The sequence below is a fragment of the Camponotus floridanus genome, unplaced genomic scaffold (genome assembly GCF_003227725.1).
Source record: "Camponotus floridanus strain SB8 unplaced genomic scaffold, Cflo_v7.5 scaffold210, whole genome shotgun sequence".
NCBI classification, from domain to species: domain Eukaryota; kingdom Metazoa; phylum Arthropoda; class Insecta; order Hymenoptera; family Formicidae; genus Camponotus; species Camponotus floridanus.
The window spans coordinates 71,214-83,384 of record NW_020229338.1 but is presented as its reverse complement, the minus strand read 5'-3'; the positions used below and the strand labels follow the sequence as shown (position 1 = coordinate 83,384).

At 44.2% G+C, this 12,171-nt stretch overlaps 1 protein-coding gene across 1 annotated transcript in view; it reads left to right on the top strand.

Moving 5' to 3' along the window:
* The first annotated feature begins 239 nt into the window (after positions 1 to 239).
* Positions 240 to 12,171, top strand: part of LOC112637842 (keratin, type II cytoskeletal 1-like) — a 29,631-nt gene continuing 17,699 nt past the window's right edge. Inside the window, exon 1 of the mRNA XM_025408496.1 lies at positions 240 to 517. Within this exon, the coding sequence (XP_025264281.1) occupies positions 240 to 517 (278 nt within the window). The remainder of the gene's footprint in view (positions 518 to 12,171) is intronic.

Here is a 12,171-nt window from a genome sequence, read left to right as displayed (position 1 = left end):
GCTGCCTTCGTTTCCTCCTTCATATATAAGAAGGATTGAAATGCATCAAATCATCATAGTATGTGATTTGAACGCCCATCGACGTGTCGGTTGCAAAAAAAAAGTATAGCGGTGTTCCATTAGAAAGATTTTTGCGCGATTTCACGTTCAAGATAGAGAACGGTATTGTTTATCGTGTGCAAAAGTCATCCGTAGAAAACTGTGACGTAGTGCTTTAAAAGTGTGAAAAAGACAGGAAAATGGAAAACATCGAGCAGACCGAACGCGATCTGATGGAGGGATCTCGCCAAGTTGCAACCTTGGGCGAGTATTTCGCGTGGCTGCAGCGTTACGAGGAATTGATCCAAGAGCTCGAAGAACGCAGTCGTGTCAAGCGTCCGCGGCTCTCGATCGGAAACAGGCAATCTCTGGTGGCTAAAATCGCGCGATTAGAAGGTGCAAAGACTCGATTGCAGAGACGGTTTATTCCCAGTGGTGGTGATTACAGCGGTGATAATAACGCTGAAAGACTCGTTTGGCGAGAGATCGATACCGCGTTCGACAGCCGTATTCTGACCGGTGCCGTGATTAATGCAAACTATATCGAACCTCGTCAATTTCTCGAGGATGCCGAAGACATCGTGCTCGAGCAACAAGACGTTCTAAAAAGACACAACAGTGTAAAAGTGAACACTGTGTTTAATGGTGAATTTGTGTCGGCTGATAAGCGTGCGAATAAAAGTGTGAATACGAGAAACTGTGAACTCTTTCGCACATCGGATTTACGCAAGTGGTTCGAGCGCCGCGTTATCGAGCCCACTTTAGCGTCTTTGGAAGAGTTTCAGGAACGCGATAGCGGCTGGGCATTGTCGCGAATACAGAATTTGACTGTTAATGTAAATAAATATAATCCAATGCGCGCGGGATGCCACATTAAATTGTCGCGGGAGATTATGATGAAAAGAGCGGTGGTTAACGTACAGTCTAAAGACAATGCGTGTTTCGCGTGGACAGTGGTCGCCGCTCTATATCCCGCAGAAAGGTGGAACGAGAATCATCGTATCCACCTTACCTTAGTGCTGAATCTCCGGGACATTGAGTTTCCAGTAACTTTAAATCAAATTAAAAAATTTGAACTCGCAAACAGTATCTCGATCAACGTGTACGGCATCGAAAGCGAGAACATTGTTCCACTACGACTGACAGAGCAGAAGCGAGATAAGCACGTGAATCTGCTATACGTGGAAAACGGCAACAACGTAGGACATTTCGCGTGGATAAAAAATTTATCCCGGCTCGTGAGCTCGCAACTGAGCAAACACAAGAATCACAAATATATCTGCGATCGGTATGTATATATTAATATAAAATAATTATAATTTATATAACAAATTGTTCAAAATTAAAAAAAATTTTCTTTTACAGATGCCTGCATTATTTTAGTTCAGATGACAAGTTGCAGTCGCATACGGTCGACTGCGGGGAGATGGATGACTGCGCTATCCGATTGCCGAGCGACAAGGACAAGTGGCTCGAGTTCAACAATTACAACAGGAGCGGCTTCCATTCGTCGTGTACGCCGACCTGGAATGCGTTCTGACCAAAACGGAAGAAGAACAACAACAACAAAAATTGTACCAGCATCATCGGGTATTTAGTATAGCGTATTATATGCATTGTTCGTACGATGAATCTTTATCGGCGTATCATTCGCGTCGTAGCGTCGATTGTATAGCGTGGTTCGTCGAAGATCTTAAAAATTTAGCGATTCGCATTAAGAATATTTTAACGACCAATGTCTCCATGGTTAATTTAACGTCCGAAGAGAGTGAAAAATTTTACAACTCCACTCAATGTCATATATGCGAAAAGCCGTTCGCGCAAGACGATACACGCGTTCGCGATCATTGTCATCTGACCGGGCGGTACAGAGGTCCCGCGCATTCAAATTGCAATTTAAATTACAAAGAATCTTTTTGTATTCCGATAGTTTTCCACAATTTATCCGGTTATAATTCACACTTTATTATCGAGGAAATAGTTATAGCGTTCGAAGGGAGCGTCGAGTTACTTCCGATAACGAAAGAAAAATATATTTCGTTTACGAAATATGTCGACCTTAAGGAAGGCGATTGGAAAAATAATGTAAAATTATGCTTCATCGATTCGTACAAATTTCTTACATCGAGTCTCGACAAATTGGCGTCTTATCTAGACAAAGACAAGCTCAAAATTTTAAAATTGGAATTTTAAAATTTATCCGCGGAAAATTTCAGTTTATTAACGCGAAAAGGTGTCTTTCTATACGAATACATCGACTCGGTAGATAGGTTGCGAGATACGCGTTTACCACCGCGCGAATCGTTTTATAGTTCCTTGACCGGTGAAACTATATCCGAGAGCGATTACGCGCACGCCGAGAACATCTGGACGCGATTCTCCATTCGAACGCTGGGCGAATACAGCGACATGTATCTCAAAATCGACGTCTTGTTATTAGCCGATATTTTCGAAAATTTTCGCGATAGCTGCATAAAAAGTTACGGACTCGACCCTGCGTATTACTATACTCTGCCCCGATACACGTGGGACGCCATGTTAAAGCATACAAAGATCACGTTCGAGTTGCTTACAGATATCGACATGGTCATGTTTATAGAACGCGGTATACGAGGTGGTCTGAGCCAATGTTCCAACAGATACGCGCGCGCTAATAACAAGTATATGCGACAATCGTACGATCCATCGAAACCATCGTCTTGCTTGATGTATTTTGACGTTAATAATTTATACGAATGGGCAATGTGTCAACCGTTGCCTTACGCCGATTTTCGATGGGTCGACGACGCGTCGAATTTTGACGTATCATCTATAGCGTTAGATTCGCCCACGGGACATCCTCGAAGTCGATCTCGAGTACCCGCAACATCTTCACGATACGCACACCGACCTACTGTTTTGTCCGATACGCGACAAGCCGCCCGGCAAGCGGCAAGACAAGCTCCTCGCAACGTTATACGATAAGAAGCGTTACGTGATACACTACCGTAACCTACAACAGTGTACGCGTCACGGCCTTCGTATCACAAAAATACATAGAATTTTACAGTTTTCTCAATCTCCGTGGCTTCGAAATTACATAGAATTAAATACACGTTTCAGAACACTCGCGAAAAACGATTTCGAGAAAAATTTATATAAATTAATGAACAACGCGGTATTTGACAAAACGATGGAAAATGTGCGTAATCGGGTCGATGTAAAATTATTAACAAAATGGGACGGTCGGTTCGGCACGGAAGCGATGATCGCGAAACCGAATTTCCACAGCAGAAGCGTCTTTTCGGAAAATCTGATTGCGGTAGAATTGCGTAAACTCGAGGTGAAATTTTACAAACCGATTTACGTGGGTATGTGCATACTCGACATATCCAAGACGTGTCTGTACGAATTTCATCACGAGTACATATTTCCTCTGTATCGCGACAAATGTAAGATCATGTACACCGATACGGATAGTCTCATATATCACATCGAGTGCGCGGATGTGTACGACAACATGAAGCGCGACATTGTTAGATTCGACACGAGCGATTATGCGGTGGACAATGCGTACGATATACCGCTTGTAAATAAAAAGGTAGCAGGTCTGATGAAGGACGAAAACAACGGTGCCATAATGACCGAATTCGTCGGGCTCAGAGCAAAGATGTACGCGTTACGAGTGGACGGAAAGAAAGACACGAAGAAAGTTAAAGGTGTCAAGAGCAACGTTGTCGCGAGAACGATAACCTTCGAAGATTACACGCGGTGTTTAAATGAAGATATCGAAATGACGCGACAGCAGTCGTGTATAACATCTAAACTGCACCAAGTGTATACCGTCCGCGAGACGAAAATTGCTCTGAGTCCGTACGATGACAAGCGATATATCATACCTGATTCGACTAACACGTTACCATGGGGACATTATAGGATACCTTTGTAAATACATGTATATATTTTATTTATTACTGTATATATTTTGTACTTCATATAGTTTTATATAATACACATCTTGCACATTTATATTTCATATATTTTATGTAGCGCATATCTTACATACTTATATTAAGAATATAAATACATATATAGTATTATTGAAAGAAATATTAATAAACACTGTATATAAATTAAATCGTATTGTCCTTATGTATCCAAGAGTTGTGCGAATTGTCAAATCCCAGCTATTTCACGTAAATCTCGTCACCTCTCCTGCGCAGTATTTTCTCCACGAGATACACGTCGGGATAATTCGCGCGATGCAACTCGTGCTCGTAGAACGCTCCAGCGATAGGTTTTTTGCGATAATCCTCGAGTAGATAACTCACGGGATTAGTATGCTACACTTTTACAATTTTAAACACCTCGGTTGTCCAATTTGGCGTGTAACCCTTCTCGAAAACTGTCTTGTACTTGCTAACGCGTACCGAGTCACCTACTTTGAATTTCGCCGGACCCGCGATATTTACACGGTTGTATACAGCCAAGAGTCTCTCGGCGATCGCGGGGGTAACGTCGACGGGTCGCATACCGATCGTTCGATGCTTGCGCGCGTTGTAATCCGATACGAGTCCCGGCAACGCCTTGACCCACTTGTAAGATCCGTTCAACGTAAATCTTCCACATGTCGTCTTTTAGCGTGCGATTGAATCGCTCGACGATCGATGCCTTCAATACCGAATACGTAGAATAATGATTTATGCCATGTTTTCGCATGAGCCGTTGCACGTCGGTGTTATAAAATTCCTTCTCCATGTCGGTCTGTATGTTTTTCGGACACCTCTCGCTATCTCGAATTATCTCGGCGATAGCGTCAGCTGTCTCGCTTCCGCCTTTTCTCTTGAGCGGTACGGCCCACGCGTGCTTGCTCAACGCATCGATGACTGTGAGTATGTAGTTGTAACCTCTGTTGAAACGAGAGTACGGACGCATCTCGACAATGTCGGCTTGCCACAGATCATCGTATCCCCGCACTATTACGTGTCTTCGGGGGAAATTTTTTCTCGCCGGTGCGTGCAGTTCGTTCATCAACTACCGTTTCTCTAAATTATGTTGTTTCTTCGCTTCCCCGGTTATTCCCGATCGTCGTTGTTTCGATTCGTCGATCGAATTAGCCGTTCAATAACCGTTCATAACCGTTCAATTGCCGTTCGTAGCTGTTTAATTGCCGTTCAACTGCCGTTTGATTGCCGTTGCTGACCCGTTCGATTGCCGTTTATAGCCGTTCCTTAGCCGTTCACTGCCGTTCAATTGCCGTTCACTGCCGTTCTTGATCCCTTTGTTGGCGCGATTGACCCTGTTGATAGTCGTTTTTAAGCAGTCCGTAGCCTCGTTCGCAGTCGTTTCTGACCCGTTCGTAGCCTCGTTGACAATCGTTTTTGACTCGTTCGTAGCCGTTGTGGACTTGTATGCCGCCTCGTATGTAGCCGTTCCTGATGTGTTCATAGCCTTGTTCGCAGCCGTCCTTGAGATGCTCGTAGCCTCGTTCGCAGCTGTTCTTGAATCGTTCGTAGCCTCGTTCGAGACCGTTTCCTCTTCGATCACTGCCACTCATTATAGCTCGATAATCGTCGGATAATCGTTCGTAGCCGTTCGGTAAAACTTTCTAGATGTTTAATAATTGTACAATAGCCGCTCCTAAGCCGTTCACTACAGCACATTACAGGTTGATAGCCGTTTCTGAATTAACGTTAATCGTACGACGAAACTCATTTATCGCAGCCTGCAAAGCTCGCAGGTCCTTCTCGAAGTCAGCTTCTCATCTGATTCTTTCCGTTGATTTTTCAACGTTTTAACGCATTCTTCCACGTACAGTTTGTTGACAGCATCGGTATCAGCCTCAGGTTGCGCTACACGGCGAATCTTGCGCGACCTCGCGTCATAGTCTGTTGCGACGCGACACAGAGCGTTTTGACGCAAGTAACTCGTCACCATTTTACCCCAATGATCGCTCGTGCTGATTTCTTCGTTTCTCCGTTCGAATAATCCAAATTTGTTGATAGGCATTGTTTTTCGATGCGAGTGACGTCAATCGACTGATTAGTTTTGTCGAGGCGCCGTTTAATTTATAATAATGCCGGCTTCGCGAAGTTCCTCTATGATCGACAAGATCTCGTTGTCGTGAGCATTGTGGCCAACTCGACGCGAAGCATCGAGCAATCGCAGGCGATCCACTAGCTCGTTGGGATCGTCCCAGTGCACGTAATCGATCTTATTGTCGGTTAGCATTATCGCGCGAAGCGTGAATACTCCCGTTCCCGTTTTTTTCTTTTTCGATTCGAACGACATCAATGGCGCGATTATTTGTTTTATACTTGTATCCCTTGTTGCTCTTTAATTGACCTTGAGCATTATATCGACGTTTATGCGCACTCGTCGCCATCAATAGGCTCTTATATTTTTGCGCATCGTCCTCAGTGTATATGGCGTCATTGGGAATTCTCATGAAGATCAACTCGTATAATCCCGGTGTACCGATGTATCTCACATTGTCTATCATTATAGAGTCATCTTTGTCAATGCCGAATCATTTGTTACCGAGACGCATTCCATTCTCGTCAAAATAGACGCCGTACACGTGATCGATCGCGTTTTTTTTTCTTTCGTCACCGCTAAGAGCACCCATGTATTTTTGCCCCAGTGGTCCCTCGTTCTCTCGTAACACTTCTTGACCTTCCGACGTTTGTAACATGTTTCGAATGGATGTTTCGGGCGGATTGCCCGTAGTTTCGAAAACATCTTCGATCGCGAGTGATTCGGGTATCGCGAGTTGCGCGATTTTCGGCGCGAACGGTGTAGAGTTATCTGCGGTTCATCCGATAAAGTCTCCGATAGTTCGGATATACGCGACATCGATAAACGTTCGCCTTCACCGATCGTTTCCTCTTTTTCGGTGTTGCATCCTCCTCCTCCTCCTCCTCCTCCTCCTCCTCCTCTTCCTTATGTCGCTTGATGGGTAACGTTTTAATTATAGCGTCAGCGTTACACTCCGGCTCTTTTTTCACCGCGATTGCGCTAGAGTTGTCGACGATCTTTTGCAGCGGCTCGATAATAGGTCTAAAATGAGTCGTGACCGCGATATCTTCGTCGATCTTACCGGTCTTCAAAGCGCGATGTTTCTTGCGGATCGATTCGCTCGTTTTCTCAATCTCCCGCGCAATCTTTTCACGCTCGCGAATATTATCGTTTCCAGCCATGTTGACGGAACGTCGAGCGTTTCACCCTTCTCGACGGAATGTCGACAGCGACTAATCGTTTCGCGGTATCGCGAACACGTTAAATCCTTTTCTGTATCGCCCGTTCGTAAGCGCGCTGTCCTTATCAATCACTAAGAATCCATACTTTTGCTGCCAACAAGTACGGCATAATTCACTGAAATCCTCATATGACATATCGGTATTCACGTGATCGTTGTACACGTGTTTCAAATTTGTACCGTCCTGTTTAAACAAGATCAGCAGGTTCGCGTTGTCGCGTATAAGATGTTTCGGTATTCTCGCGTACGTCTGACAAAGATAGAAGCAGTCGACGTTCGAGTGACGACCCATTGAGAAGTACTCTCTTATCGTATCTTGCTTGTCGCACGCCACGTCATCGAAGACAAAAATCGAGTTTGGACGTGCCTCGCACGGTGGAATGACGTCACTGTTATTCGAGAACGTAAAGTAGCCGATTTCGTCGATCGGCGTCAATAAATTCTCCAGATATCGATATTTTGGCTGTTGCAACGACTTCGAGTACACGTACACGTTCTCGAAACGTACACCGTGTGGACTTTCCAGTGACTTATCAAAACGTTGGTTTTACCACAATTCGAGGGACCGCAAACGATCGCGCGTATAGTAGTCGGTAGCATCGTACCGTGTCTGCGCTCCGCGTTGTTCCCGAGCGTAATCTGTCGTCGCAATTCGTCACGCATATCGTCAAAGGCTGTCGTACGAACCGCATGTTTTCTGTTTCGAACCAATTTTGCGAATGATCGCGAGGGGGAGGCCTATTTATAGAGGTGTCGCGACTCGAAACCGCTCAGTATCAAAAATGTTTCTCCTTCTGTCGGACGAGAGAGACATTCTCGGACTTACCGCCAAACAGCTGCAGTATATTCCGAAGATTCTTTTACTGGAAAATTTCGGTGATTACGTGGAACAATTGTGGGACAAGCTTGCAGAATATATAAAGGCTGATGCTCGTGTTGAACAGATCGAAAGACGCGAGAGATAACGCAATCTTTACGAAATCAGAGATACCAACAACATCAACGTCGACATTCACTAATATCCAATCATTCGAGAAAAAGAAACTCAGCGCATCGAACGTTGCCTTTTTGCAATCTTTGGGATTCGCGGTGCGAAACAGCTGAACGATGACAGACATTCTCAACATCGGTGACAAACCTATCTTTGACGATTGTATCGTCAAGGTCGAGACTCACACGTACAACCCGTTCGCCAATACAACGTTCGGACACAATGACGAGATAAGAATACCCATACAACAACAGGATCTGTATACGCTGCCGCACGAGATTTTCCTATACATCGAGGGACAACTAACGAAACACAGACCAGCAGTTGAAGGAGAAAGTGAATTGGCGCTGGGAAATAATTGCGTCGCATTCATGTTCGACGAGATTGATACGAACTCGACGGCGTTAAGATTGATCGCAATAGAAACGTAGGAATAACTACTACGCTCAAAAACTATGTAACGGTATCATCCGATAGAAGCGTGATTATGAAAAACGCCGGCTGGGAACCGTCGACCAACGCGAATGGACATTTCAATTTTTGCGTACCGCTCTACATGTTGCTAGGATTTTGCGAGGATTACAGACGCGTGGTGATTAACGCTCGTCACGAATTGATCTTGATACGATCGCGCAACGACGACAATTGTCTGCTTGGAAATTCGGCGCAGGAGCCTGAGCTCAACATATTCAAGATACAATGACGAATGCCTCACGTGCTGTTGAGCGAAATCAAAAAGTTGTCGATGCTCCGTGCTCTGGAAAGCGGACGATATCTCAGCATGGCTTTTCGCTCTTCGTGGGATCTGTACGAGTATCCGCTATTGCAGCTTACAACCAAGCATTCGTGGGCCATTAAGACCGCGACTCAGTTGGAGAAACCACGATACGTCGTTTTCGCTCTGCAGACAGGTCGGAAGAATGTCATGTCTAAGGATGCGAGTGAATTCGACCACTGCAAATTGATCAACGTTAAACTCTATCTGAATTCAGAATATTATCCGTACGATGATATGAATCTAGATTTCGATAAAAACAGATATTCCATTCTGTACGACACGTATATGCGCTTCTGCAAGAATTATTACGGATACGAGTATCTCGAGCCGAGTCTCTCCGTCGGGATGTTTCAACTTTACGGTCCGTTCGTGATTATCGATTGTTCTCGACAAAACGAATCGGTCAAGAGCGCAATCGTGGATGTGAGATTGGAATTCGAGTGTAAAGAGAACGTACCGCCGAATACTACTGCGTACTGCCTCATCATACACGATCGCGTGATCCAGTACAATCCGTTGACCAACGTTGTACGCAAAATCACCTAAGTGTTTGCGACACAAGAGAGAGGGGGAAGAGGAGCATGATATAAATCAAAGTCTTGCGAGATGGTTTTAGAGTTTTGTCGTTCCTCTCGACTGATGAAGAGAGAGATCTCGTCATGTCCGTACCAACGTTTGTGGATCTGCAAGGATTTATCGTTGGGAAAAATTTTGTCGTGAAGGAAGCGGCAGTCTTGAGAAAGGGATACGTTCTATCGCATTACTTTTTCGCAAGTCCCGTACCGTGGCACACGCTTACAAAATCTGAGCGATGTCAAGTCTCATGGCTGATTAGAAATCATCACGGATTACAATGGGAAGACGGAAACGTTCCGTATGGCTTGGCTCTGCGTGCGATTACAACAGCTGTCGTTGGTACGATACACGAAGAAGAAGAAGAATCGTCTGTCGTGTACGTCAAAGGACTTGAAAAGCGAAAATGGCTGGCTGATATACTAGACGATGCGGGGAACGGCTATATTATTGAAACCTTGGATGTGGATTACGAAGATATTGATGCTCTAAATAAATTAGACGATACGAATAGTATGCGATGCGGAAAACATGTTAAGAATTGCGCCTTACAAAATGTATTCGAAATATTTAACTGGTGGTTGCGACGCCAGAAAGAATTGCGAGAAAAATAAAATATGTAAACATTGATATGCGTTATCTCTCTTATTTCCCCATCCTAATCCTTTGCATGCGTTTCTAAGAATTCTTTTGTTCGAGCACCGCCTTCCTCTTCTCCTAAATTCCAATGCGTTAGAAGCATTGATCCCCCACCACTACATTATATTTTTAATAAATGAGTCGGGTATAATCGATTAATTCATGTACGATCAGTGTCGCGTTAACCGCTCGTGGATTCACTTTTCATAACCCCCAGAGAAATGTACTACGTTGAAAGAAGCAGCAGCGGCATCGAAAGACACGTGAATAATTACATGCCGGGTCGTGATAAAACTCCATCGTTTGAGAACAAATACGACGAGTAAGTTTCGTTTAACATTTTTCTATTTTTTACAAATTGTATTATTAGTATTACTTAATTTTAATTTTTTCCCGTAGCATTTCGTCGGAGCGTCGTGCGGTTCATATACTAGGCAGACGATACGCATTGACAGTTACGGAATTCAAATTCCTCGAAATTGGTATCAACGTGGGTCCGCCGAGTTACGTGGAGATTGTCATAGGAGATCATCGGGGAAAGGGACTGATATTATCTCTCGAAACGTGGAAAGGACTCTGCGAGCAACGTCGCAATATTCTAAACTCTCTTTCTCCTTCGGAACGACTCTCACGACATCTATAATTTTATAAGCGTTGGACCGCTAACAATGCGAGTTTGTACGATTAACGATGCCAAACTCATAAGTCTCGAATCTTCGAACGTATGCATGATGATGGTAGAATCGACGTTACACCGTATGTTCGATCTCGATCAATGCATAGATGTAACTTTTGATCGATTAGATAAAATTATTCAAAGAGTCGATGTCAAATTTACGCAATTCTCCAATATCGCGTCCACTGTAACGGATCTTAAAGAAGTATCGAATGTAATACGCGCGAGTGACGCTTTCAACAAGCATCAACTCGTCGATTGCGAGCTGGCGGCTTTAGCTTTTAGTCATATAATATGTAAGACGAAAAAAAATATGTAAAAACATGAATAAAGAGTTTTAAGTTTACTATATCGTGGTGTACTTTCTTTGCGTTTGCTTGCATTTATAAAACGGTCGAACATCTGCGCTGATACGCGTTGCAATTCTTCCGAGAAAAAATTACGGAGGACGATTCTGGGAAGTACCATTTGTTTATATTGTTTATAAATGTGCATGATGTAATATCCAATGAGAGAGAGATAAGGATACGTCGAACGGAGAAAGAATCTACAATTACTTATATCGGGGGTGTACCAGGAAGAGAATACACATACACACACACACACACACACACACGCACGCACAAACGTGTATAATATGCACACACACACACATTTTAAATAAATTTTATATATATTTTACTTTAAAAAAAATCTAATTATTTCGCATGCCTCTCCTTGCGTTCCCATCTCTGCGCTAGTTATAAGTATCGTTATCTCCCATGCGTTAATCTAAGTCTCGCTAGTTATAAGTCTCTCTCTCGTGCTAGTGTAAGTCTCGTTCGACATCATCGTTGCGCTAATTGTAAGTCTCGCACCATCGCTCCCTCTCCCTCGCACGCGTTTTCTCGCGCCATCGCTCCCTCTCCCTCGCACGCGTTGTTCTCGCGCCATCGCTCCCTCTCCTCGCACGCGTTGTTCTCGCACCATCGCTCCCCCTCTCCCTCGCACGCGTTGCCATTCGAAGAAATGCTGCTGTTTATATTATTTATAAACCGAACATGTTCGTACGCAATATTTTTATCAATCGGGGCATGTAATACAATAGCGATAAAACATCTAACACGCGCCGCTGCCGAAATCCCCTCCGTCCCGCGTGACGTCATTCCCCCGCGCCACCGTAATCCCCGCGCGCTTCACTCCCCCTGAGAGGACCTGAGTTAGAACCCGCCCTATATCCACTACTTTCATGCATAAGT